General features: G+C 39.6%; 1 protein-coding gene across 5 annotated transcripts; it reads left to right on the forward strand.

The window, feature by feature from the left end:
• Positions 1-1036: 1036 nt before the first annotated feature.
• MLH3 (mutL homolog 3) lies at positions 1037-27899 on the forward strand. 5 transcript variants are annotated; one of them, XM_047080346.1, is made up of 12 exons: positions 1050-4447; positions 7527-7625; positions 8318-8403; positions 9404-9508; positions 10884-10956; positions 16313-16384; positions 17697-17808; positions 18807-18966; positions 24415-24438; positions 24809-24887; positions 26107-26258; positions 27235-27899. In XM_047080346.1, exons 1-12 carry the CDS (start codon positions 1153-1155, stop codon positions 27355-27357), a joined length of 4380 nt encoding a protein of 1459 aa, XP_046936302.1. In that variant the 5' UTR covers positions 1050-1152; the 3' UTR covers positions 27358-27899. The 5 variants fall into 5 exon arrangements, with proteins under 5 accessions (XP_046936305.1, XP_046936302.1, XP_046936306.1 ...); XM_047080347.1 differs by lacking the exon at positions 7527-7625 and having other exon boundaries at positions 1385-4447; XM_047080349.1 differs by lacking the exons at positions 26107-26258; positions 27235-27899 and having other exon boundaries at positions 1037-4447; positions 24791-24879.
• The last annotated feature ends 99 nt before the right edge of the window (positions 27900-27998 follow it).

Raw genomic sequence — 27998 nt, forward strand, 5'->3', positions numbered from 1 at the left:
CCCGCGGCGGCTGTCCTGTACCCCCCGCCCCCGACCCGGAGCTCTCGCAGCTCGAGACCCGGGACGAATCATCCCCTTTGACTGTGGCCCTGAAAAGACTGGGTTGTAAAAGGAAATCGTGAAGTTGAGTAGTCTCAGAATACCTCTCATTTGCTGCCGGCTGCAAAGTTCCTTATATAAAAAAACATCAGCTCTGCGATTATAACTGTGATGTCCGGGCTTGAAGAACTAGTCCTACCACCTTCGAGAGGTCCAGCCCATGCTGCTCTCTCCCCTATGAAGGGAGACCTTTAATGGCACTATAATCTTCATATTTTTTACCTGAAGGGAAAACTTAAAATCAAGTTCAGATAGCCCCTGACCATCACTATTATTGTGAAGGTAGTTTGTAGCCGCCATCTGTAAATACCCAAAGAGTGGTAATACAGGGACCTTCTGAAAACTTTTTGTGAAAGTAATATGTGGACAAGATCTAAAAATCAAATGATACAGAAAAGTTCATAATGAAAATTCCTGCCTTATCGTTTTGCATTCCCGGTCTTTTTCCCCGGAGACAACGCTTAACCAAGAATAATAATCTCTTGACCCCCATCTCTTCTTGATACAAAGATTTGATTTTTTAAATTTCTTCTGTCTTAACCGTTCGTTGCAAGTTTTTACTAAAAGTCATGGTTATTGTGTAATGTATAAATATTATGAAACTAGCTTGGACATTTTTTTTCATGAATTTCTAGCTGAATTTAATTTAGACATCTGTTTTTGGTGAAGTGATTAGAATTGTGAACACTGTCTTATGGGTCGACTTCAAGCGTGATTATGATTTCACTTTAGGGCATGTGGGATTTAGAAAGGAGCAGTGAAAATTATGAAATTGTGAATGCTGCTTTGGATATTAAATCCATTGCACTAAACATGAGCTGTGTGATCTGTGTAGAGATCAAAGCTATAATTTGTTTTGTTTTTTACAGTGTGGTTTAATAAGAGATTTAATTTACCTCAAATGGCATTTCTCCATTATGCTTGAGAGCAATGGATAATGCTCCGTAGCTCTGAGGGTTTGATTGTGTGTGTGTGTTTTCCTCCCATAGGCAATTATTTCCAGTCAGAGAAGGAAGCCAGTGCCTGGCCTTCTTAACCAGCTTTCTACCTGCCATGATCAAGTGCTTGTCAGTTGAAGTACAAGCCAGATTGCGTTCTGGTTTGGCTATATGCTCCTTAGGCCAGTGTGTTGAGGAACTTGCCCTCAATAGCATTGATGCTGAAGCAAAATGTGTGGCTGTCAGGGTGAATATGGAGACTTTCCAAGTTCAAGTGATAGACAATGGATTTGGGGTGGGGAGGGATGATATAGACAAGGTGGGAAATCGTTATTTCACTAGTAAATGCAACTCGCTACAGGACTTGGAGAATCCCAGGTTTTATGGTTTCCGAGGGGAGGCCTTGGCAAGTATAGCTGACATGGCCAGTGCTGTGGAAATTTCATCCAAGAAAAACAAGACAATGAAAACTTTTGTGAAACTGTTTCAGAATGGAAAAGCCCTGAAAGCTTGTGAAGCTGACCTGACTAGACCAAGTGCCGGGACAACAGTAACAGTATATAACCTATTTTACCAGTTACCTGTAAGGAGGAAATGCATGGATCCTAGACTGGAGTTTGAGAAGGTCAGGCAGAGGATAGAAGCTCTTTCGCTCATGCACCCTTCCATTTCTTTCTCTTTGAGGAATGATGTTTCTGGTTCCATGGTTCTTCAACTTCCTAAAACCAAAGACATATGTTCCCGATTTTGTCAAATTTATGGACTGGGTAAGTCCCAAAAATTAAGAGAAATAAAATTTAAATACAAGGAGTTTGAGCTCAGCGGCTATATCAGCTCCGAAGCACATTACAATAAGAATATGCAATTTTTGTTTGTGAACAAAAGACTGGTTTTAAGGACAAAGTTGCATAAATTCATTGACTTTTTATTGAGGAAAGAAAGTATTATATGCAAGCCAAAGAATGGTTCTGCCACTAGACAAATGAATTCAAGTCCTCGGCATCGGTCTAACCCAGAACTCCATGGGATATATGTAATCAATGTGCAGTGTCAGTTCTGTGAATATGATGTGTGCCTGGAGCCAGCAAAAACGCTGATTGAATTTCAGAACTGGGATACTATTTTGGTTTGCATTCAGGAAGGAGTGAAAATGTTTTTAAAGAAAGAAAAACTATTTGTGGAATTATCAGGTGAGGACATTAAAGAATTTAGTGAAGATAACGATTTTAGTTTATTTAGTGCTACTCTTCAGAAGCACGTGTCTTCTGATGAGAAGGGTGACCAGGTCAGTTTCCAAGAAGCATGTAATAGTATTTTGGATTCCTATGAAATGTTTAATTTTCAATCAAAAGCTGTGAAAAGAAAAGCTACTGTAGAAAACAGACGAAACACACAGAATTCTAGAGATTCAGAAGCTACCAGAAAAAACACAAATGATTCATTCTTGTACATTTGTGAATCAGATGGCCCAGGCCATGGTAAAGTGACAGAGTCATCTTTACAAAACAAAGATAGCTCTTGCTCAGAATCAAGGATCTTACAACAACAGACAGCTGAAGCATCAGAATGGGGAGAAAATGGGAAACATAAAAAACTTTGCTTAGAACGTAACTCTTCAGAAAGTCCATGTGGAACCAGTTCAGAAATGTTTGTAAACCCTTTTCAGACATCATACTGCTTTGAGAAGAATAGAGAAGATCTAGAAATACAGAAAGCAAGTGCTATTGTTAATGGCATGCCTGCCAGTATCCTGAAAAATAATGGAGTTCAGAATCAATTAGAGAGATTTAAAGACGCTACCAAAATGGGATCCCAACCTCTGCCTTTTGAGACAACGTTATTGAGAGTACATGGTGCTCAGAGAGAGGAAGAGAAAGAAAAACAACCTAGTAATTGTGGAAGAGTAAACATTTTTAGTTATGGACAAGTTAAATTATGCTCCACTGGCTTTATAACTCATGTGGTACAAAATGAGCAAACTAAATCAACTGAAAGAGAACATTTACTTAAAAACTGTATTCAACCTGGTCCCGTGAGTGCCAGAGAAACATTTGTAAACAGAGCATGCCATTCAGTTGAGACTCCAAACATCGAAGATCCAACCAGCACTTTAAGTAAAGACTTTGCTCAACTGTCTGACAAGAAATTGCACAGAACAAATACAAGTTATGGGCAAGAGAACAAACCTATAGCAACTTGTGAAAACATTGCTGTTTCTCAGGAAGGTACTAAAGAATCACACACGGATTGCTTATTACTTGACACATCCTCTTCTTCCCCTTGGTGTAGATATGTTTCAAATGGTAGTAAGAAAATAGATAAATTGATTGGTTTCTCCAAACCCGTAGCCCGTAAGAAGCTAAGCTTAAGGTCACAACTGGGATCTTTAGAGAAGTTTAAGAGGCAATATGGGAAGGTTAAAAGTCCTCTGAATACAGAGGTGGAAGAAAATAATAATTCTGAAATCTCTACCAATCTCGGTCCTCAAGTTGAATCTGACATTCCATGGAAAGAGAAGAATCACTTAGACAACTCAGGCATTTGTAAAATCACTGCTATGAAACATAATGATTCAAATAATAGTTGTCTGCCAGTAAGTCACATCTTTTACTCAAAGAAGTTTCCATTCTCTAGTGAAGAAGATTGTTTGGAACAACAGACTCCTTGCTTAAGAGAAAGTCCTGTAACTCTAAAGGAATTATCTGATTTTAACAGAAAACCTTTGGATGCCAAGCAGTCTCCCAAATCTTTAGCCTCTAAATTATCCAGAATGAAAGGTTCCGAAAGAGAGACTCAAGCATTGGAAATGATGAGTCATTTTAATGAACTTCCACAATCAGATTCTAGTAGGAAAGACCATGACTTGTGCAGTGGGTTAATCCTGGATTCTTGCAAGTTATTTAAAAATGAGTATAAAAAAACAGACAGTGGCATCATTCCAGAGTTGGACTCTGTCACACAGGATAATCCCTTCAATAAAGATAGTAAAACATACTCTAACAACAACACAACAGGGAACTCCGTGATACCAGAAACTCCTTTGGTATTACCCCGTAGTCATTCTAAAGTCATCAGTGAAGATACGGATGTTCTTATAGCTTCAGACCCACAGACAGGAAGTCCTGACTCTCCCAGTAAAATGTTAATGAGTCACATAGAAGATGGCACAGCTGACAGAAAAGGAACTCGTTTTCAGAGTGAAGAATCTATAGCAAGAACTTGTTCTGAAAATGAAGAGTCAAACACATGTTCTTTGGATTGGCAGCAGCATTTTGATGTAGCCCTGGGAAGAATGGTTTACATCAACAAAATAACTGGACTGAGTACATTCACTGCTCCTACTGAGGATGTTCAGACTGCTTGTACTAAAGACCTGACAACTGTAGCTGTGGATGTCCTCCTTGAGAATGGTAAGTATATATATATATATATTGTCCAAAGAGATTATCTCAGCTGATAGATCATATTCAAGTTTAATTATAAAACATGTGTTTTATGGTATATAAAGATTCTCTAGGTCCAATACTATTTACATCTAGAAATACAATGAAAGACATAATAGAATGGAAGTGTTTGTATATGGATGTGTGGATATGTGGATGTGTAGGAGGGTGAGACCATTTTTCATGAAAATGGCACTATTAATAGTTGAGAAGATCCACAGTGCTTCCCTAGCCTCCTTTCTTCTCTCTCCCAAACATAAAACTCTCCTAGAAATTTGTCTTTAAAGATACCTGCAATGCCAGTGTGATATTTTTCTGGAAGTTGCTCTGTGCAGCTCTCAGGTGAAAAACCAGAATGATCCTGTAATCATCCTGGGTTTCCCCAGAAGTCTGTGGCTCAGTACAGTACTATATTTTTGAACTGTTTTTGTGTTTTTAGAAAAAAGGACTTGACCATAAATTTTTTGGAATGTAGGTTAAGTGTGTATTTTCCCAACTATACTTTTCAGACATGGTTTATTATAATACATATGCTAATCCATTTGATCTGTTTATGCTATAAGTAGCCGTTATTCAGGAAGACAGTAATGTGGCTTTGAAATCATACCACAAGGCTACATCAGAGCCTAGATTGGGACTCTTGAGTTCTCATGTCTCAGTCAACATTAAAAGTGACATTGTTTTGGCAGTGTGTTGAGAGCCAGATGTTGGGAGATGGTAAAACTGATTTCCATCTGGCTATAATCTTGGTTTCGCATCAGGAGGATAAACATTAAATGTGCATCCATATTAAAAGTCTTGAGTGTTGCAAAAGAATGTAAACTGTATGAATGTAATTGTAAATTGACTTGTAATGCTCCTTAGCATGAATATCTCTAGTAGGAGGCTCTGATTTATCTAAGGTTAAATAAGGCCTTTATTTTTCAGTGGTTTCCAGTTTTTCCTCATGAAAAAATAATCACTGTAGTAACTTTCAAAGTTTTAAGTAGGAGAACTGTCTTTCAGCACTGCTCCTGAGACTCTCAGGTGGCTCTTAAAGACATACGTGATTTTCAGTTGACGTAGTTTTATGTCCTGTTTTATACTGACTGCTTATCGGAAGTAAACCGAAAGCACTGGCACCTCATCTTCCTGAAATGCAACTGCTTTTAAATGGAAACAAAAAAGGCCGCGATTACATTAACCTGAGATGGTTGCTGCTGAACCAAAGCGGGAACGTCAGCTGCCGCACACAACATGAACATCTGCTTCCGTTGAGCCGATCTAGATGTTTAAAACACTTCAACCTATTTAACTTTCTGCATTAGCAAGTCTTGTAGCAAGTCTCTGAAGTGTCCTGTTAACTCAATTCCATAAGAAAAATGAAAATAAAAAAGTATGTTGGGTATAGAAACGAGTTTCATGGAAAGATGGCTCCCCCATTCACACTGCATGTCACACCTTCTGTAAAGGGCTAACGTGTGGTAGGGCGTTGGGACACTGCTGAACCATACAGAAAAACGTTACTTAGGATGAATTGTTAAGAGGCAAATTAAATTGTACACAAGAGAATATCTATACAGGTAATTTTAAGGAGTGGTGTAAGTCTCCAAGCCTTGGCAGTTTTTTTCTTTAAAATGCCTTTAATTCTGGGGTGCCTGGGTGGCTCAGTCAGTTAAGCATCTCACCTGGGCTCAGGTCATGACCTCACTGTTCTTGAGTTCCAGCCCCCGGTGGGGCTCTGTGCTGACAGCTTAGAGCCTGGCCTGCTTCCGATTCAGTGTTTCTATCTCTGCCCCTCCCCGGCTCGTGCTCTGTCTCTCCTGCCTCTCAAAAATAATATATAAAAACATTAAAAAAAATTTTTTTGAAGGAAGAAACATTAATTAAAAAAAATTAAAATGCCCCTAATTCTGTCCTTTCTATTACCAATAACACAACCTAATTTCACCTTACCCTTTCATTTTATTCTGAATTCATCTCTCCAGTTCTTGTCCAATGGATTTATTGTTTTGAAATAATAGTTCCATCATGTTTTGGCCCCTATTCAAAAACTGTCAAATGCAGGCATTGTTTCTAAAACTCAATCATCCTTCAGAGAGGACGGCAGAATTTAGGCCAGATATTACTGGACTTTGGAGTTTATTTTTTAAATGTATGTTTTTTTTATTTTTGAGAGAGAGAGAGAGAGGGAGAGAGAGAGAGAGAGAGCAGAGAGGGATAGAGAGAGAGAAGAGGAGAGAATCCCAGGCAGGCTCCATGCTATCAGCACCGAGCCCGATGTGGGCCTTGAACTCACAAACCGTGAGATCACAACCTGAGCTGAAATCAAAAGTCTGATGCCTTACTGACTGAGCCACCCAGGCACCCCTGGACTTTGAAGTTTAAATTGAGAACTTTTCATTCATTTATCTGTTCATGTATTCATTCATTTATTGTTCACACTGCTAGGTTGCAGATTCACTGGCTTGGCTTTCAGGAGTTCACAATCAATTAGGGAAGACAGCTATGTAAACGTAATATCAGATAAATGTTATAATAGCAACACATTTTGAGTATAAGAGACATAAACCTGGGGACTCGTGAAGGTTGAACCAAGTAGTGAAGGCTAACAATTAAGTACCAGTATATGTCAAATACCAGCTATATCAACCGTGACACTTGACATTTTGGACTCATAACTCTTTGTCGTAGGGTTCGTCCTATACATGTAGAATATTTGGCAGTCCCTAGCCTCTATCTCTGCTAGATACCAGTAGCACCCCTTACCCAGGTTGTGACAACCACATGTTGCCAAATGTCTCTCATACAAAATTGTGCCCATTGGGAATCCGTGATCTGTTTTAGTGCTCATTCTGTCTGGTATATATGGATAACGGGACTAAGCATTAATGTAGGTTCCTAAATTAGCAGCATAACTCATTAAAGAACTCTGACTCTCAATCTCGTGCTTAGTAGTCTGCCTCAGGTCTCAACTCCATTTGTGCAGAAAGATTTTAATGTAACTTGATTTTTTAATAATTTATATTTTGAGTTCAAATGTCTAGGTTTTCTTTTTTACATTTAGGATCTCAGTACAAGTGTCATCCTTTTAGAAGCGACCTTGTTCTTCCCTTCCTTCCTAGAGCTCGGGAAGAGAGGACTGTGATGAGACAGAATAACAGAGGTAGGGGGGCAAAAACAGAGGTTGCCGGGACATCTAGTACATACTGTACCACCTAACTAAAAAAATTTTTTTTAAAAAGCAGGGTTGTGTTATTAAGCTTGATCAGGGCCAGCTGTGCCTTCCTGGAACGAGTAATTCCCCACGGTCCTATTTAACAGCAGAACTAAGTAATTCAGTGCATGCATTTAGATCAGAAATTACTTTTCCAGACCTGAAGTCAATACTGGGTGATTATGCACAGTCTGTGGTGTCTTGTGATTGAGAGACTATCTCTTATTTTTAAAGATTGGAGTTGCACTCCATATTGTAGTAGTTTTATGTAAGCAAAATCCTTATTTTCAAAAAAAAAAGCTACAGATTCTTTGTTTCTAAAAATAGGTAAGGTATATTTTTATCTAAAGGAAGTGAGACTACTAATTTGAACCAGTTTCTTCTGGATTTGTATTCTGAATATCTCTTGAAAATAGTTTGGAGAAAAAGCTGTAACGCCAAAAGATACAGTCATCAACTCTAACTTAAAAAGTAACAGATCAGAACAATTTAGAGATCCAGCAAACACTAAACTTTTGTAGAATATTGGGACAATATGTCTGATCTTTGATCTTGCCGCTGCACCACAGCAAACGGGAGTGCCACTCACCTTTTTTTCTGCGGCTCTCGATGCCAACTTGATCTGTTTCCTTTTGCCTTAGATGCTGTGGATGATACTGTTGGTAGAGAATCACTTCAGTCTTTGTTCTCAGAGTGGGAAAATCCAGTATTTGCCCGTTATCCGGAGGTGGGTCTGTAGCAAATTTTCTTTGCTTGTTATTTTATTTTATTTATTTATTTATTTATTTTTAACGTTTATTTATTTTTGAGACAGAGAGAGACACAGCATGAACGGGGGAGGGGCAGAGAGAGAGAGGGAGACACAGAATCGGAAGCAGGCTCCAGGCTCTGAGCCATCAGCCCAGAGCCCGACGCGGGGCCCGAACTCGCGGACCACGAGATTGTGACCTGAGCTGAAGTCGGACGCTTAACCGACTGAGCCACCCAGGCGCCCCTGCTTGTTATTTTAAAATTTGTACTTCATTTAAGCTGGATATGAGCATGAATGGCTATATTAATTTTTAATTATAAGCGGAAAGTGGGCATGTTTCCAAATAATTTATTTGGAAATACTATTTAATATAGAGAGGAGAAATCAGAATCCATAGAATTTGGGAGCTCAGACATTCTGGATTAAACATGTGTAGTCAGTGTGTGATGAGTTGAATGTGTTTACCACTCTTAGAAACCCTATCTTGCAGCTTTGGCAGGGTATTTAGGGTGGTGATAATTAAAACAAAACAAAACAAAACAAAAAGCACTGTTACATCATCAGATAAAATAGCGAGTCTTCTACTGGAGGAACAATTCATCATTGGACGTGAGTGTATGTGTTCTCAGTGGGTTATCACAGAAGGTACTTCGTGTGTTGTGATAAAGGTGTAGAATAAATGAACACTTGATTACTGATTTTTCAGTTAAGATGTGTTTAAGGACTTGATCATGGAACATAAACGAATTGTTATTCTGAAACAACATTGGTTTTTGTTAGTAATTTTGTTTATACCCCAAAATTATTATTTAAGACTAATAATTCACAGAGCTTTTTGAATTTCTCTAAGGTCCCTGAATTCAACCCACTTCTAATAGGTTCTGTGAAAATGATAAAGCAGTTTGGGATCTTTGGTAAAACAGTTCTGCAGATACAAAGAATTAAAAATTTAAATGATGTTTGTGCTGCTTTCTAGGTTGCTGTTGATGTAAGCAGTGGCCAGGCCAGAAGCCTCGCGGTTAAAATTCACAATGTCTTATATCCTTATCGTTTCACCAAAGAAATGATTCATTCAATGCAGGTAAGAGATTGACTTTGAAATCTCATAAAAATATATATAAGAACTAAGCTGGACTAACTCTTGTGAAATTGGATTTATTTAATGATCTAGACTACCTTGGTCAAGGCACGTGTGTTTTTTTAAATCTTACTAGAACTTTTATTATCAGAAGAAAAAGCAGGGACCAATTTTAATTACAAAGGAAAAAATGTCTTCAGTAGTGTGAGCAGGTTGGAGGGATGAATTAAGGATTGAGGCTCACAGTTTCAAGGATTATATATTGACTTTATATTTTGACAATAATTTATAAATCAACTAAATCCTGTACAGACATTGTCCTTAAATGTACAACAGTGCCCCTTTGTAAATGACCCTCTATTGTGTGAGGCGACAAATGACATGGCTTAGGAGACTCCAGATTGAGGAGCAGTCTTAACAAAAGGGACCCCTTGTCTCATCTGCTTTGCTAGTTTGCCCTCTCCCTACACCACTCCGGCTGTCTTCATCTCCTTATTTTCAGTATGGAAACAAATTAGGAGGTTAGATAGATCTAGGTAAACCCCTCACATGGCACTGACCTGGTACCAGAGCAAAGCAAGCTCTTGATCACCCAAAGTGGGGCATGAGCTCACCTCATGTGGGACTCGAAGTCACGAACCGTGAGATCATGACCTGAGCTGAAGTCAGATGCTTAATGACTGAGCTGCTTAGGCGCTGAAACAACAGTTTTAGTTAAACAATAGGGACCGAGGCAGGGAAGTGCAATGAGAACCTTGTCTGTACCTGGACAGAGAGGAGTCCCCAAGGGTTAAAGCCCCTGGTGGCTATTAACTTACTACTTTAAGGGATTAGACCCTCTGAAATAGTTTTCCTTACCTTTGCAAAATGCAAAATTTATTTCAGCCCCATTTGTTAGCAGTCTCTGGTCATGAGTAGGGGAGGAGCAGAGAGAGAGGGAAACACAGAATCTGAAGCAGGCCCCAGGCTCTGAGCTGACAGCACAGAGCCCCACGCAGGGCTCGAACTCACAAGTCATGAGATCATGACCTGAGCCAAAGTCGGATACTTAACCGACCAAGCCACTCGGGCACCTCAAGCCACTCAGGCGCCTCTGGTCATAGTTACCTATGAGTAAGAGTCCTGTCGGGAGAATCTCAGGTGTGCTCTGTAGAGTTTAGTTGCTTGCGTGTCCTTTTTGAATCCTTAGCCTGTAGTCTCCTTCCTTTTATGCCTTCTGATAGCTCTGCTTATTTTTTTAATCCTTCCTTACCATAGTCTTAGATATGAAGATTGTAATGCAAATAACTTAATTAAGTACAGTTTTATCTCTTTGTATACAGATGAGGCTTTGTTAACTTTTATTTAGTGTTGTACCACTTATTTGAATATATGGCAGGTTCTACAGCAAGTGGATAACAAGTTTATTGCCTGTTTAATGAGCACCAAGACTGAAGAGAATGGTGAGGCAGGTAAGAATGGAGTTTAGCCTTGATTAATAACCAGCTGGTCTCCTAATAGCCTCCTTTTAAGTTTTTTTTTTTAGTGTTTATTTATTTATTTTGAGAGAGAGCATGTGTGTGTGCAAGCGTAAGCAGGGGAGGGGCAGAGAGAGGGAGAGAATCCCAAGCTAACAGCACAGAGCCCAGTGTGGGGCTGGAACTCACAACCATGAGATCATGACCTGAGCCGAAATCAAGAGTGGGACGCTTAACCGACTGGAACACGCAAGCACTTCTTAAGATATTTTTAATATATAATATAGTTGCAATGATTTGGACAGATTAAAGCCAATTGGGAAAACCAATCTAAATTTATATGAAAGAACATTGTTTTTTTTGTTTTGTTTTTTGTTTTTGAGGGGGGGGTCACAAGTGAGTGATGGGCAGATGGAGAGGGGGCGGAGAGAGAGAGAGACTATCCCATGAGGGGCAGAGAGAGAAAGAGAAAAGCTGGGCTCACCCAGAGTGGGGCTCATGCTCACCTGAAGCGGGGCTGAAGCTCACCCGAATAAGCGGGGCTCGTGCTCACCCAAAGTGGGGCTTGTGCTCACCCAAAGCAGAGCTCACCCGAAGTAGGGCATGAACTCACCTGATGTGAGACTAGAACTCAGGAACCGTGAAGTTACGACCTGAGCCGAAGTCAGATGCTTAAGGACTGAGCTACCCAGGCATTGAAACAACAGTTTTAATGTGCATTAGTTTTGTATACATATACAGAGACATATGTATGTAAGATACATTTCAAACTATTAATAGTAGTTGCCTTTGGAGTGACAATGAGAGTGGCAAAGGGAAAATTTCATCTTTTATTCTTTAAAATATGTTATATTGTTTGACTTTTTGATGTTTCACGTATTCCCTTTGTAATAATAGAAAGTTCATATAATGAACCCTGCTAAGTTTATCAAGAATTACATACAATATCTCGGTGACCTACTTTAATAAAGCAATAATAGTTTGTAAATAATAACATTAACTCATCCAACAAGCATTGATTGACTGCCTGTTGCATGCCAGAGACTGTACTAGGCCCTAGCCCATAATGGTGGCAAAAAATTCACATGTAAGAGAAACAGATAAGGACATAAACGTTAAAGTTTTAATTCTAGCTAACATTACGGGAGAAACAAGATGCTGTAAGAAACTGTACAGAGAGATTTGAATTAGGGAGGTCTGGAAAGGTTTTTTTTGGTAAAGTGAGGATGAGTATGAGCATTTAACTAAGTAAAGAAGGGAGGGAGGAGTATTCTGGGCTGAGGGAATGACATACACAATTTGTGTTTCCTCTCCTTGAGTGAGAGGAAGCAGGACAAGTACAGCTGGAGTGAGAGTGCAGAGATGAGGCCAGAGAAGTAGGTCAAAGCCAGATCTTAAGTGCCAGTTACAAGCTTTGTATTTGTCCCGACACCAATTGGAAACAACGGGAAGCTTTCTGTTTTCTTTTTTTATTGTTTTTACAGTGGCACATGTCACATTCCATTTGTACTTTGAAAATATTGCTCTGGTTGCAGTGTGGAGAATGGATTGGGGGTGGGGTAGAGTCCCAGTACCTGCAAAAAGATTGGTAGGAAGGATATTTCAGTATCTAAAAATGATAGTTGGTGAAGCCTAGCGAGTGCATTGGGAGGATATGTAGGAGAGAAAGTCAGCAGGGTTTAGTGATGCATTAGCGATGGGAAGGGAGATCAAAGATGACTCCTGATTTTCTGACCTCTGTAACTGAGTGGATGATGTTCCCGGACCAGGTGACAGACATCACAAGGAGAGCCTTAGAAATCTGTGACATGGAAGAGAAGGACTGAAGGAGGGTGAGGGTGAAAGAAGACTTGTTTTTGTTTTTTTCCAATCGGAAGACTCTTGAGCACATTTATGAGGCATGCGTGATAGTGCAGGTGGCTGAGAGCCCTGAGCACCAGTGGAGGGTTTGGGCCCAGACCAGTAGACCTGCAGGCGAATGCTTCTAAAGTTTGAAAGCAGCTTATTCTCTTTGTATTTCAAAATATTCCCTTTTACCTTGCTTACATTGTAGATTTATTTAGTAAATGTCATAATAGGTCAGAATTGTCATAAATATGGATTCAGTGAAAGTCAAATTCTAGTAGTTTGTTTTGGAAAAATGAATAGATTTTTTTTCTAAGGTTTTGATGACCTAGAATTCTTTGTTGTTTAATACCAAAATCTCTACTAATGGCACCTAGGATGGGGTTACTAAGAAAATCTAAAGAAGAGAAAATACATTACAGTACTGTACTGGTCTTTTTTAATGTTTTATTTATTTTTGAGACAGAGACAGAGCATGAGTGGGGAGGGGCAGAGAGAGAGGGAGACACAGAATCTGAAGCAAGTGCCAAGCTCCGAGCTGTCAGCACAGAGCCCGATGCAGGGCTCGAACTCACGAACTGTGAGATCATGACCTGAGGTGAAGTTGGACTCTTAACCAACAGAGTCACCCAAGCATCCCAGTACTGTACTGTATTTATCGAAAAAAATGTACACATAAGTGGACCTGTGCCATTCACACCCATGTCGTTCAATAGTCAACTTTAGTCAGATGCCACCAGAGAGTACTCTTAGATAAATACATTTTTTAAATAAAAATGTAAGTGCTTTTACTGTCACTCATTAGTACTAAAAGCAACCTGTTCCTATAATCGACTTATTTTAATATGTGCACATAATTTTGTAATTGACAAATATATTATTGTTTTAAAACATTTTTTTTTTAAGTAGGCTTCACACTGAGCACAGCACCCAACACAGGGCTTGAACTCATGACCCTGAAATCAAAGCCTGAGCTGAGATCAGCCGGACACTTAGAGAACTGAGCCCCACAGGAGCCCCTATTACTGTTTTTAAATTAAGGTGAAATTAATGCCATATACTGGCATTTTGTATTGCATGTTTCCACCTATGATAAAATACAGTTGTTCAGTTATGATACCCCAAAGAAAAGGATTCGTTCATTTATTATGTAAATATTTGAATACCTATTATGTGCCTGGTACCCTTATATATGCTGGGAGTACAACAGATAAAATTCCTTGCCCTTGACACCTGGGTGGCTCAGTCGGTTGAACGTCCAACTCTTGATTTCAGCTTAGGTCATGATTCCAGGGTTGTGGGCTTGAGCCCTGCATTGGGCTCCACACTGAGCATGGCACCTGCTTAAGATTCTCCCTCTCTCTCTCTCTCTGTCTCTCTCTTTGTCTCTCTGTCTTCTGCCCCTCTCCCCTGCTCATACTCTCTCTCTAAAATAAAGAAATAAATGAAAATAAATAAAGGGAAAAAAGAATCCCTTGCCCTTATGAAACTTGTATTGTGTTAGAATATCAAAAATACAGCTTCTGATGTGATTAAATTACTTTCATATATTCTGCTTCATTCAAGGAGTAGAAAATGTTGTGAGCCCTATGTAGGCTATGAATCATTCTGCCACCATCACGTACAGGATTGATTTCTTAGGGTTCCTGACTCTTGGTATTCACACTGACTCCAATTTCAAGTTTGAGGTTACTCCCTCACAATTTATTATTTATTCCATTGTTTTGCCCAATACAGGATGTTCAGTATTCATCACAACCAGCTGCAACTCCTCCTATCCTCAAAGGAATTTAAAATTCAATATTTTGGGGCCTATTCCTGTGGTTGAACATACTGTCAGAAAAATTAGTTCCTTTTTTTCCTGAAGTCTTAAGCTCTCATGCCATGAATTTGATGGTGTCATAAAAACATTATATCCTTTAGTAGAAATAGAAAAAACAGGTATTATCTATTTTGATCAAATTCAGGAGGAGAGCTTTTATTTCAAAACAACTGATAGCAATGGACCTCAACGTTTGGACCAAATTAATAAAATGACAAGATAAAAAGATGTACTAATGTAATTGAGAATCAGTCCTCCTGTCAACAAGAAAGGGATTTCCCTGTAGGTTTGGTTTTTTGGGTCAGGACATTCTGCCTTCTTTCTTGTACTTGAGAGTCCAAAGCCTTTCTACTCAAATGCGTGGTCTGTAAATAGCATCAGTTGGGAGTTTGTTAAAATTGCAGAATCTCGTGTGTCATCTGTAACCTACTGAATCAGAATCTGCACTTTAATAAGATCCCAGGCGACCTGTATGCCCATCAAAGTTTGAGAAACCTGGGTCTAAAACAAGGCAACCTGTGGCTGTGGGTCAAATCCAACCATCACCTGCTTTTGTGCACCCAGGGAGATAAGAATGGTTTTTATAGTTCTAAATGATTGAAAAAGCAAAAGAAGAATATTATTTCTTGACACATTAAAATTATATGAAATTAATATTTCAGTATCCATAAATAAAATTTTATTGGAACACAGCTACAATGTTCACATACTGTCTATGGCTGCTTTGGTTCAAAAGGAACAGTGAGTAGTTGTGACAAACTATATGTCCTAAAAAGCCTAAAATATTTACTATCTGGCCCTTCACAGAAAAATTTGCTGACCTCTGATCTAAAGTAGACTAGATCTGGGGTACCTGGGTGGCTCAGTTGGTTAAGCACCCGACCTCGGCTGAGGCCATGATCTCTCCATTCCCGAGTTGAGCCCTGTGTTGGGCTCTGTGCTGACAGTTGGGAGCCTGGACTCTGTTTCAGATTCTGTGTCTCCCTGTCTCTCTCTGCCCCTACCCCACTTGCACTTTGTCTCTCTCTCTCAAAAATAAATACATATTAAAAAAAGAAAAATATATTTTAAATGGACTGCATCTGGCCCACACCTTTTTAATATGTAAATGGTTTGTGAGAAAAGTTTAAATTGGCCAGGAGCAGCCTGTCTTTAAAAAAAATTCTAATTACACTTAAATTTAAAATACATAATTATTATATAATGTAAATCAACAAATTGAATTTATATGTTTGGTTATAATGTTTCTTAAAGTGAATCACATCTGTCATTTATTAAAAGTGTACTCTCTGGAAATAAAAAGTGTACTAGAATTACATTCTCTGTGGGCTCCAGAGTAGCTTGCAAATCAAAGTCAGCTGATTTTGATAATGTGTTTAAGGCCCTTCATTGTATCAACCTGAATTAATAAAGCAAAATCAGTATTTAAACATTAGGAATATAGGGCTTTAACCTTGTTTTGTAAATGAAATACCAATGTATTCAAAAGTTTCTCATTAGGGATAAATTTATAGTTTTCCCCATAATTTCAATTTTTTAAGAAATGAAAGATACTAAGTATGTATGTCTTATGCTTATGTCATTAGCTAGTTTGAATTAACCTTTTTTTCCCTCCACACAACATGATTATTTTAATCTTGATGTGAGAATTTGATACTCCAGTAATCCTTGCTCGTGTTCTAGGTGGAAACCTGCTAGTCTTAGTGGATCAGCATGCCGCCCATGAGCGTGTCCGTTTAGAGCAGCTGATTGTTGGTAAGGATCTGTTTGGAACTAGAAAATATGTGAAACTGCCTTGCACAATTAGTATACTGAAAGAGTTTTTCTAACTGTGGCTGTCGTTGAGGAAAGATGAATTGTATGTTTAAAAAAAGTAATCTGAAGCCTTCTGGTTTGGCTTCTTGTTTAACTGAAAGAATATAGTGATTCACTTTACGGATTCAAATTTGGTGGTCTTACATGGTCAAAGACATATTTGCCATACATTTGTCATCAACCCTAAGGGTTGGGTACCTAACGATTAGGCTACTTTATCGTGACATCCATCACAAAGATACGCCCCTCTGTGTGCCCATATGATCTTGGTATACCTTCTTCACAGTTTGTCAGGCAGAGACCACCACCAACTCAGAAGGCCCAATATATTGTTTGTACTTTAAAATTTGTTTTGGAATAGGTGGTATGAGTTCAAGTCTGAAAGGTACAAAATGGAATATGATCAAGTCTCCTTTTTACCTTTGTTCCCCATCCCACCTAGTTTCTCTCCCCAGAGACAACCAGTATCACTAATTTGTTATATGTTTTTCCAAAGCCAATATGTGTTTTTTGCTGTGCAGCGTTGGTGGTATAGTGGTGAGCGTAGCTGCCTTCCAAAGCCAATATGTGCTTTTTAATCTTTGCTACGCTCTTTTCTTATCATGAGGCAGTGTTCTCCAAGTGGTAAAATCCCAGGAAAATCTTTACCCCTGTGGTCAAATAGTGGAAAACTATGTCAAAGAGGTAGGTGAGGACCTAAGGAGATAGTTCATGGGCTAGAATGGCAATGATATTACTTCCATGTTCACTTTTCCGTATGAAATGAAGACCTAATTGTTGAGAAAGATATGGTAAAAGCAGTGTTAGAAAAACTGGCTATAGGCTTGAGACCATTCATTTGAGAACAGTACTGACAAATTCTCTTCAGAGACTGGGAAACCTTTCTGAAGGAATGGGAAACTTTCTTGAACCACAGGATTGTATAGTAAACCAATTTTATTTCTTAAGTAATCAACATTATTCACCCCATTATTAAAATCACATTTATTGACTATCTACAGGAACATTGCATTGTTCATTTGAGTGTAAGACTGAAGTCTTATACATCTTACTTTGGAAATACTGCTGAAATGAATAAATGGTCTGGATACTTACTCATTTGACTATAATAATGGAAACTCAAAGCCTAAACCGGTTTGAACACACTGCTGAGCACAATAATAGTTAACATGGCTGTGCCTTCTCATGCTCTTTTTGAAGTCTAGAAGACTTCATTTCCTACTCTGAACCCCTTTCGTTTCTTTTCCAATAGATTCCTATGAGAAGCAACAGCCCCAAGGCTCTGGTCGGAAAAAATTACTGTCTTCCATTGTAAGCCCTCCACTAGAGATAACAGTGACAGAAGAACAAAGCAGACTCTTACGGTTAGTACTACCATGAGGACGTGATATCTATAGTATAAACTCTCACAGTAATTCTGCGCAGTACAAGCATACCTGCTGTTCCTTTTTTCAGATGAGACCCTGAGGCCAAGAGAGGTTACATGACTTGTTCAAGGTCATAACAACTCTTGAATGGTGTAGCAGGCTTTCAGATGCGGGTCTTCTGACTTCAAATGCTGTTCTTTCCACTATATCACAGCTGTTGAGTATAGGATAGAGTTTCCTTGATAATTTTTTCCAGCAGTTGGCTTAGAATCCTCTTACCATTTCTTGGAAAAGTCCGTGTTTATGCTGTGCTGTTTCTGAAAGCAAAGTTACTGCAGTAATTGCTTCCATTCTGCTTTGCCTCGGTGCATTCTAGATTCTTAGTTTTCATTACCATAATCATACTGGGAAGAAAGTAAAACACTGGGCCGCAAGGAAGGGGCAAATCATATGGTGAGTCATAAGATAGGACGTTTTCCCACTTTTGGGTGGCACAAATTATTGGAAATAAAGAATTGTCTCTGAATTCATGTCAGGTTTGGGAATATGCTACTGCCAATAAATCTTTTTCCCTGGGGCATGATGTGTAGTAGAGGCAGATCCATTTATTTACATCCAGTTAATCAGGACTTCTCAGTTCCTAGGGCTGTAAATTACCTCCCTGCTTTAATGCTGATTCAAAACATTCTCAGCCCTTCTATTTGTGCCAAACTCCTTGAAGTGCCAGCAGCGAGAAGTTAGCAGTTCCTCGGTGAAGAATAAAAACTTAGGAACAAGACTTAGAAACAAATTGATTCTCTTAATGGAAAAGAGAAAAAAATGAAAGTTACTGTAATTCAAACAGGAAATTTGATAATAAAATCCTAAACAAATGTATGAGAAAAGCAGTACAATTTTTAAAATTTGTGGCATCTTGTGAGAAACCCTCCAGTGCTTGGGACTGGTGCTGAAATGCGAATGAAGTAATAGTTTTGTAATTGAGGCTCTCTCTTTAGGTGCTACCACAAAAATCTGGAAGATCTGGGCCTTGAAATTATATTTCCAGACAATAGTGATTCTCTGGTCCTTGTAGGAAAAGTACCACTCTGTTTTGTACAAAGAGAAGCCAATGAACTTCGAAGAGGAAGATCTCCTGTGACCAAGAGTATTGTGGAGGTAAGACTGCTTCAGATGTTGAGGAAATTGCTAACTGAGGGTAACCTCCTGTTTTCTTTAGAAATTCTGTGTTCATCTTTCATCCAGCAAGTATCAATACCTGCTGTGTACCAGGTGCTGGAAATTAAAAGATGAATTAGCTCAAGGTGAAGAAGGACATCTAAATAATTACAAATACAATGAAATTTGGCCAGTTAGAGGGAAGTTCAAAGTGCTATGGAAATACAAAATGATTACTATGCCCAGGGGGATGGAGTTCAAGGAAACTGTCACAGAAAAGCTAATTTTTGCCTTAGGAAAAATCTGGTAGAACAGTAGGAGCCTGCCGAGTGCAGAAGAGAGAAGAAGGGCGTTCTAGACAGAACAACAGGTATCAGAGACTTGGAGCAGATCCTGTGTTTAGGGAACTACCAGTATATATGGCTCGAATTAAGATATATACGTAGTGGTGAGCTAGATGAGGCTAGATAGGTCATCAATACAAAGTCATAAAGGAATTTAGCATATTCTGCTGAGTAGTTTTCATTTCACCCTCTACATTTGTGTTTTGGTAAACGTCTGGAAAACTGCTTTTGGGATATGACATTGGAGGTGTTGAAGAGAACTAGAACTTCTTATGTGTTTCGCTTTTTTTTTTTTTAACGACAGTTTATTTTGTCTTTGTTGCCTTTTCTTTGCTCCTTTCTGTTTTTCTATTAGAGTTTCCTTTATTTCTCCTTGTTTTCCTCTGCTAGTGTAGAAGTTACATATTCCATGGTCACCTGGATGGCTCAGCCGGTTAAGCATCCAACTTCGGCTTAGGTCATGATCTCATGGCTTTGTGAGTTCGAGCCCCACATCGGGCTCTGTGCTGACAGCTCAGAGCCTGGAGCCTGCTTTGGATTCTGTGTCTCTCTCTCTCTCACTGCCCCTTCCCCACTCGTGCTCTGTCTCTGTCTCTCAAAAATGAATAAATGTTAAAAAAAATTTTCTTTAAGTTGTTACATATTCCATTTGTATTACTTCAGATTAGCCTTGAATTTTAGCCTTAACAAAGTTTAAGGTAATTTGCTTCTCTATTCTCTTCCTAAACTGTACAAAAGCCTTACAACCCTTTATCTTCCAGCATTCCCCTCCCATCTTCCATGTTGTTGCTCAGTATTTTAACTTGACCTTTTTTTTTAAAATTTTTTGTTTTAATGTTTATTTTTAAGAGAGAGAGAGACAGAGTGTGGGCAGGGGAGGGGCAGAGAGAGAGGGAGACACAGAATCCAAAGCAGGCTCCAGGCTCTGAGCTTCAGCACAGAGCCTAACGCGGGGCTCGAACTCACGGACCACAAGATCATGACCTGAACCTAAGTTGGACTGAGCCACCCAGGCACTCCAACTCGACCTGTTTTAATCTCCCTGGTAGTCATTAATTTTATAGAGTCAATGTTTATTTAGATTAATGAAAATATTTACCAGTGTCTTTGTTCAGTGTTGCTCCTTTCATCCGATTATTCATTCTGTGTTCAGCTTTCTTTTTGCTGAAAGCTTTTAAATGTTCTTTTATTAAGAGTCCATAAATGATAAACCATCTTTGAAAATGTCTTTATTTTGCCTTCACAATTGCATGATTGTCGAGCTAAGCAGGGAATTTCCACATTGTCGGTCATCCCTCAGTGTTTTGAGAACTTTGACGTTCTCTATGCCATTGAAGTCCATTGTCAATGTAGTTATCATTACTTTGTAGGTAATCTGATTTTCTCTCTGGTGGCTTTTAAGATTTTCTCTGTCTTTGGTGTTCTGCAGTTTCCCTATGATGTATCTTTGTTTTCATTTCCTTCTTCAGATTCATCATGCTTCTTCCACTTGGAAAATGTACAGTTATTGTCACTTCAAGCACTGCTCTTCTGCCATTCTCTCTCGTTTCCTAGAAATCCTGTCAGATGTCTACTGGACCTACCTTTTTAACTTCTCTGTTGTATTTCCCATTGTTTTACCCCTTTGTGATACATTATCTTCCAGTGAGTTGAATTCTCTCTTCACCTACTATTTAACCAGATGTTTACCTGATCCACTGAGCTTTTTATTTCCACGACTACATGTTTTACATCCAGAATATCGGTTAGGTTTTTTCTCATATCTGTCTGTTCTTTTTTCATGGTGTCCTATTTAATTCATTGTGGTTTCTACTCCTTATTCATCTCTAACTCTTTCTGTTTGGAGCACAGGTAAATCCACATGAAGTAAGTCTACAATTTTCCCAGAAGTCTGAGTTACTTTAGTCATATCTAAAAATAAAAATTAGGGGCGCCTGGGTGGCGCAGTCGGTTAAGCGTCCGACTTCAGCCAGGTCACGATCTCGCGGTCCGTGGGTTCGAGCCCCGCGTCGGGCTCTGGGCTGATGGCTCAGAGCCTGGAGCCTGGTTCCGATTCTGTGTCTCCCTCTCTCTCTGCCCCTCGCCCGTTCATGCTCTGTCTCTCTCTGTCCCCAAAATAAATAAACGTTGAAAAAAAATAAAATAAAATAAAAAAATAAAAATAAAAATTAGAAGATAGATTTAGTAGATAAATTGTATGCTACATTGATATGGGAAATGTTTGAGGCAGGGAGCACAGTTGAGAAGCTATTGATTGCACTGGTTCAAATAGGAAAGGATGAGGACCTAAGTCAACAGCATTGGGAATTGAAAGGAGAGACATATTTGAAACATAAGTTGGAAAGTAGAACTAAGAGGACTTGGTGAACAATAATAGAAAGTATAAAAGGGATTAAAGGAGAAAAGATAAGATAGGATTCTGAAGGTTCTAGCGTGGATGACTGGAAGGATGGTAATGCCATCAACAGAAAAAGGAAGTAGAGGAGGAGGGGTATACCTGCCTGGGGAGTTAGATTATGAGCCTGGGTTTAGATGCATTGAATGTGCCATCACATGGGGATGTCTAGTGGATAGGCAGACTTACACATCTGTGCTTGGGAGAGAAACCTGGGCTGTATGTATGTTTGAGGTAGTTAATAGTATATATATTTTTATAACATCAGAAGCTGGAGAAGAGCCTAGAGGAAGTGTGACTGCCTAGGAAGAATATGAAGAATAAAAAGAGAGGAGAGCAAAGGGTGGAGTTGGTGGCACACCAGCATTCAGGGTGCATATATTTTGGCAGCGGTCTGGAAAGCTGCTGCTGAAAAGAAGAAACTGTAAAGGATGATTGAAAATATTTAGTCAGAGAGAGGAAGAAAAGCAGGAAAAAGTACTATTACTAAAACCAATGAAAGTTTTAAGCAAGAAGGGAATGGTCAGCAATAGCCATCAAGCCTGAAAAGTTGGATTTGGCTATCATGAGGACGGTGTTCCATGGTGGCGTCTGTTCCTAGGGGTGGGGGCGGGGGCGCCCAACGCAGGTTGCTATGGGTCAGGGAGGGAGTGGAGGGAGAAGAGGTAGAGCTAAGTAGCCTGCTCTTTCAAGAGTTTTCAGAAGAAGAGAGAGAGGGTGAGAGCTAAAGGTGGTCTGCAGTGTGGGGCAGGACACGGGGCAGAAGAAAGATTTTGGTGTGTTTTCAGATGGGAGAGACTTAAGCATGTCTGTAGGCTAAGGGTGAGAAGACATTTGAGAGGGAAAGGCAGTTAATAGTGCCAGTGCTTGGACCATCATGAGTTTGGCCCTTCCAGAATTGCTCTCTGATCAGACAGCCTTTGCTTTCAGCAGTGCTCTTTTTCCCAACACAGCCTTTTTTCTCCAGGGCTCCTCCTCCAAACTGTCTTAAATCCAAAAGATAAAATCTGTTAGAATCTTTTATTGTAATTCAATCCCTAAGTATTTAACCAGAAAATTATAATAACAACTTTTCCCAAAGAGACTTCAAAGACTGCTGGTAAGGAGTTTACTTCACATTGAAATACAGCTTATGGCTTCAGAAAATCTTGACTATGTTAAGTCACACTGCTCAGGAGAGATTTGTTAATTCTGGAAGAAGCTGGAACAGTTTTGGTATCTTGAAAAGGAGTAGCTACTTGGATCCTGACAGTTGAAAGATCACAAATATTTTCTATAAAGTTCTGTCCTTTAGCCTGATGAGTGCGCCTTTTTAATATTAAGTTATCTGGTATTAATTGAACCATTGAAATGTGACATGAACAGAGATACGATCTTTCTCCCCTTCACCAGGCTTAAAAAATGATGTGTCACAAGTCCCAGATGACCAAGCACAAGAGAGAATGGCAAAGAGGTTAGGTTTGATCTCTGTCCACACTAAGCTTTTTAATGGGTCAGGTATTATGAAACATCTTTCTGTGTAGGTTTGTTTGGGAACGTATGCAGCTTTTAAAAAATATATGGTATCTACCACCCAGTGCTTAGTAACTGTGCTCATTTGTAAGCATGGTGGACTAGGGTGTCTTTGAGGAAAGGGGAGAATTTTCTGAGTCTGGTTTAACAAGAAGATCTACCATTTTGTAATCTTAGGAAGGTGATTTGTACATAGCCAATTCTAGGAGTAAAAAAATCTTGGGTTTTCTTATAAAGAAATTATTAAATGTGCTGTATCTCAAAACAGTTTTTTTTAGCTCCAGAGGTTAAACAAATTGGTAGCATGAAAAATAGCGTCTGCTTTAAATTTCTCCGAAGTCCTTTTGTAAATATTAACATCTGCAGGGATAACTATTGAAAAGGCTACTTGAGGGACAGAAATATACTAGTGAGGAGAAACTCAACAAAGTGCCCCCCAAAATAAGCTTTTCGACCCCAAATGGAATTGTCAAAAAAAAAAAAAGTGCTGTGGGAACTAAAGTGACTACTTATGTTTACTATATATCTAAGCGAATGTCCCACTCAGTGCTCCATTGTGTTGATGATCGTTGTGTATTTATTCCGTTTGTGTGTAGCATTACACTTGCTCTGGCTAAGATCATAAATACACACAGCCTCTTAGTGAAAAGCCTCCCTGAGAGTTAGACTCTGGAATCATCAAAGCTGCTCTCAGCAGTTACATAACTTCATGAGTTATGAGCTGTCTCTGGAGGAAGCTTCAGTAGCTAAATATATTCTCTCTTCAGTAGGAGTTCTATTAAATTGTCTTGGTATTTCATATTCAGAGTGCCTCACAACAAATAAATTATTTGCACCTAAGTGCTATATTGCTGGAACTCTCTCCTTTATGAGGTGTATTTTTTTTTAATATTCCTTTATTTATTTTGAGAGAAAGAGAGAGAGAGAGAGAGAGAGAGAGAGAGAGAGAGAGAGAGAAGGAGGAGGAGGGGCTGAGAAAGAGGGGGAGAGAGAGAATCCCAAGCAGGCTCCATGCTGTCAGCGCTGAACCGGACACAGGGCTCAATCCCACCACCACAAGATCATGACCTGAGCCAAAATCAAGAGTCAGACACTCAACTGACTGAGCCACCCAGGCGCCCCAGGAAGTGTATTTTTAAACTATAAAAGAAGAGTTACAACAATGGATTAATGCCTGTTTTCCTTTCTGCTTTGTAGGAATTTATTCGAGAACAAGTGGAGGTAAGCCTCTTATTTTGGGGTTTCACACAGAGGCACCACTCACAAAAGGCTCTATTGTCACATTTCCTTTTCCCTTCATTTTCTTTTTTTTTTTTTTTTTTTTTTTTTTTTTAAATTTTTTTTTTTCAACGTTTATTTATTTTTGGGACAGAGAGAGACAGAGCATGAACGGGGGAGGGGCAGAGAGAGAGGGAGACACAGAATCGGAAACAGGCTCCAGGCTCCGAGCCATCAGCCCAGAGCCCGACGCGGGGCTCGAACTCCCAGACCGCGAGATCGTGACCTGGCTGAAGTCGGACGCTTAACCGACTGCGCCACCCAGGCGCCCCTTCCCTTCATTTTCTTAATGAAGAATGTGTTTATGCATTAGCTACTCCAGACCACAGGAGGCATCCAAGGGACTTTGCCACTGACTGTCCAGAAGGTGTTGGCATCCCAAGCTTGCCACGGTAAGACTCAGCACACCAGATAATGAGTGCTTCTGTATGCTAAGCCCCGGCAGGAGTACAGAAGTTATGAAAGAGATAGAAAGCACATTTACTACTCACTTCTTGGAGGGTACAGTTTATTATTTATTTTTTAAAGTTTATTTTGAGAGAGAGAGAGAGCACGAGCTGTCAGTGTGGAGCCCGACATGGGGCTCAGTCTCACAAACCGTGAGATCATGACCTGATCCAAAATCAAGAGTCAGATGCTTGACTGACTGAGCCACCCAGGCGCCCCATGGAGGGTACAGTTTAGATCAAGAAACTGAATACACTAAGAGTGAACACTAAAAAATTGCTTTTACAAAGCAAAACACCAACACATACATTTGACCATAATTCAGACTGACACGGATGAGTGGAGCGGTAACTCATAGAGGAGATGCATTGTAAGTCAAGCCTTGAACAAACTGAGGGACATGGATTCATAGGATGGAAGAGAAGGTTTGCCACAAGGGGTAGAAATAGCCTATGCACAGATCGAAAGGCAGAAAGAAATTAGTTATATGAGGAGCAGCAAAGGATACCAAGAAATTAGGCTGGTAAGAAAGAATAGAAGCCTACAAGAAAAATTTATAATTATTGTATAATTATTTGTTTCATGTTTGTCTCGCCTGTTGGACCCACTGGATCATAAGCCCCCTAAAGGCAGAGACCATCTGTCTCATTCACTGCCTGACATAGCTCCTGCTGCACAAAGTACATACTTACAAATATTTGTTGACCGAGTGAATTAATGTATCAATGTCTGCATAAAAGCAGGAAGATTATTATGGAAATAGAAAAAAGCAAATAAAATGGACATTGTGGGAAAAACAACAAGTAGAGATCTTTGTGATAGACTGGCTAAAAGATGATCTTGATTTTACAATCTGTAAGAAGTAAGCACAATGTTGCCCTTGTCTCTTTGAGAAAAACTCTGAAAGCAGAATCCCAACAAGTGAAGGAATGCCTCCCCTAGGGATTAGAAAGACCATGATTCCATAAGGAAGAGCTGAGACACAGGTGCATCATGAACCCTTAGTTTCATCCACGTGTCGATAAGTGCCAATTTCAAGCAGTATTGGTCACATGAAAGAAGCCTAAGACACATTTTACTTTTCCCAGATATCTGGCGCTGGCCCAGGGTCAGCACTGTTTTCCTACTATACACACCATAACCTTGTTTCTGTCTTTCATGCAGGGGCCATCAAGTTTAATGATGGCCTGAGCCCGGAGGAGAGCTATCGCCTTATTGAAGCCCTGTCGTGGTGCCAGCTGCCATTCCAGTGTGCTCACGGGAGACCTTCTATGCTGCCGCTGGCTGACATAGACCACTTGGAGCAGGAAAAGCAGGTACAGTAATGACTAACAGGAGAAGAGGAGCAAGGTTTATCTTCTCTTTCTTCTCCCGCTCCTATCAGCCAAATGTAACCTGTCTTAATCCTTTCCAAAATACCCGAGTTTTGAAAAGTATGCATTGAAAGTTTATTTATATAAAATCTTACCACTTCATCTTCTAGCTCAAATTCACCATGGAGCTCAGGCTGCACTGTCAGATTACACACGTGATGCCTTTGTATTTTTTAAGCTTAACACATGTACGGACTGATGTATCCTGGACATCTGTTCCCTACTAGCTCTAGGTTTGATAGGATGTAGAAGGTCTCTCTGGGGCTACAGAAAGTTGGTAGAAACACAGCAAATTTACTGCTAACAAATACAACCTGAACAGCCAGTTTCTTGATGGTGCCTTTGCTGGAAATGGTAGCCATTTCTAAGGATCTCTAGAGTTATGATTTGGGGATCATCCGGCAGGAAACCAAGCTTAGGAGATTTTCACATTATGGTTTGGCCTTGATTACTCAGCAGTCCAGGAACAATGATGTGGATAATGCAATAAAGACACAGAGTGGTTTAAATTAAAGACATTTTCTGTTCTTGTTATAATCTTAAATGAAACAGAACACAAAAGCATAATAGGAATGTCCATGTTGCTGCTTTCCAAAATCTTTTCTTTTGCTTGCCTTTCCTTGTAAGGGCTATAAAGTCTTTACTTGCATGGAGTTTTCTGATGCATCCAATAGGCTTTACTCCGTTAAAATCTTACTGTTTCATAGGACAATGAAAACAAACTTTTGTCCTCATTCCTGAAGAGATGGGAGTCTAGACTTAAAGTTGGCAGTCCCGCTTATCCTAAGGAAATCTCTAATCTTTTCTGAATCCAGAAATTAGAAATCCGAACAGATTGGAATAGCCGTAATTAGGAAATTTTTATTTGGTACTTGGCTTTTCAAGCTGCATATGGGAGTTATTCTCTTTTTTCCCACAGATTAAACCCAATCTTGCTAAACTTCGCAAAATGGCCCAGGCCTGGCATCTCTTTGGAAAAGCGGAAAGATGTGAAACAGGGCAAAGCCAGAGGGCATCCATGCCTCCTTGTGAGCCACCGTGAGAACAGAATTATTGATCTGTAAGGAGCCAAAGGGATGCTCACTGCCTCTGAGCAGATAGCATGGGCTGCAGGTACCAGCAGAGTCTGAGGCCACCAGTGTCTCCAAGCAACATGATCAATCAGTCTTGAGCAGATGATCCCTCCAAGCTAAAGACAGTTCATTCATCTGCAGCTGTGGACTCAGGAGGTTGCCCTATGATATCTACTTTTTATAACTTATTTAGAGATAAAATTTAATGACTGATTGATTCATTTGTGGGTTTGATTTTGTTTTGTTTTGGTGGTGGGAGGTGGGAGGAGGGGTTGCTTGGTTTTGGCTTTGCAATTTTTTCCAGCCTCATAGTTTGCATTGATGTAATTTACCTATGCTGAACTCCCTGGGATCCATTCTGCCTTCCTAGACAGCCCATAGCCCCGCTCCATTGGTCCCCTCCCACCCCTGTCTTCTTGATCTCTCACTGCTGCTGCTGTAATTTACATTCTAAATCTCAGACTTAAAGAGTTCTCTACACTCAATAAAAAATGTCCCCTGTAGTCTTCCATCAGGCCTATAGATTATTTTAGGGATTAAAAAACTATTGATAAAAGAGAAACAAGGACAGGGGCACCTGGTGGCTCAGCCGGTTAAGCGTCCAACTTCG

Source organism: Lynx rufus, unplaced genomic scaffold, assembly GCF_022079265.1.
Source record: "Lynx rufus isolate CCGP_SWC_20201006 ecotype Redwood Valley unplaced genomic scaffold, mLynRuf1.p SCAF_17, whole genome shotgun sequence".
Lineage (NCBI taxonomy): Eukaryota > Metazoa > Chordata > Mammalia > Carnivora > Felidae > Lynx > Lynx rufus.

Coding starts and splice junctions, on each gene's coding strand:
- MLH3 (XM_047080346.1), top strand. CDS start 1,153: ATGATCAAGTGCTTGTCAGTTGAAGTACAAGCCAGATTGCGTTCTGGT. Junction 9,509..10,883: donor AAATGATTCATTCAATGCAG/GTAAGAGATTGA, acceptor AATATATGGCAG/GTTCTACAGCAAGTGGATAA. Junction 24,439..24,808: donor TTATTCGAGAACAAGTGGAG/GTAAGCCTCTTA, acceptor TTTATGCATTAG/CTACTCCAGACCACAGGAGG.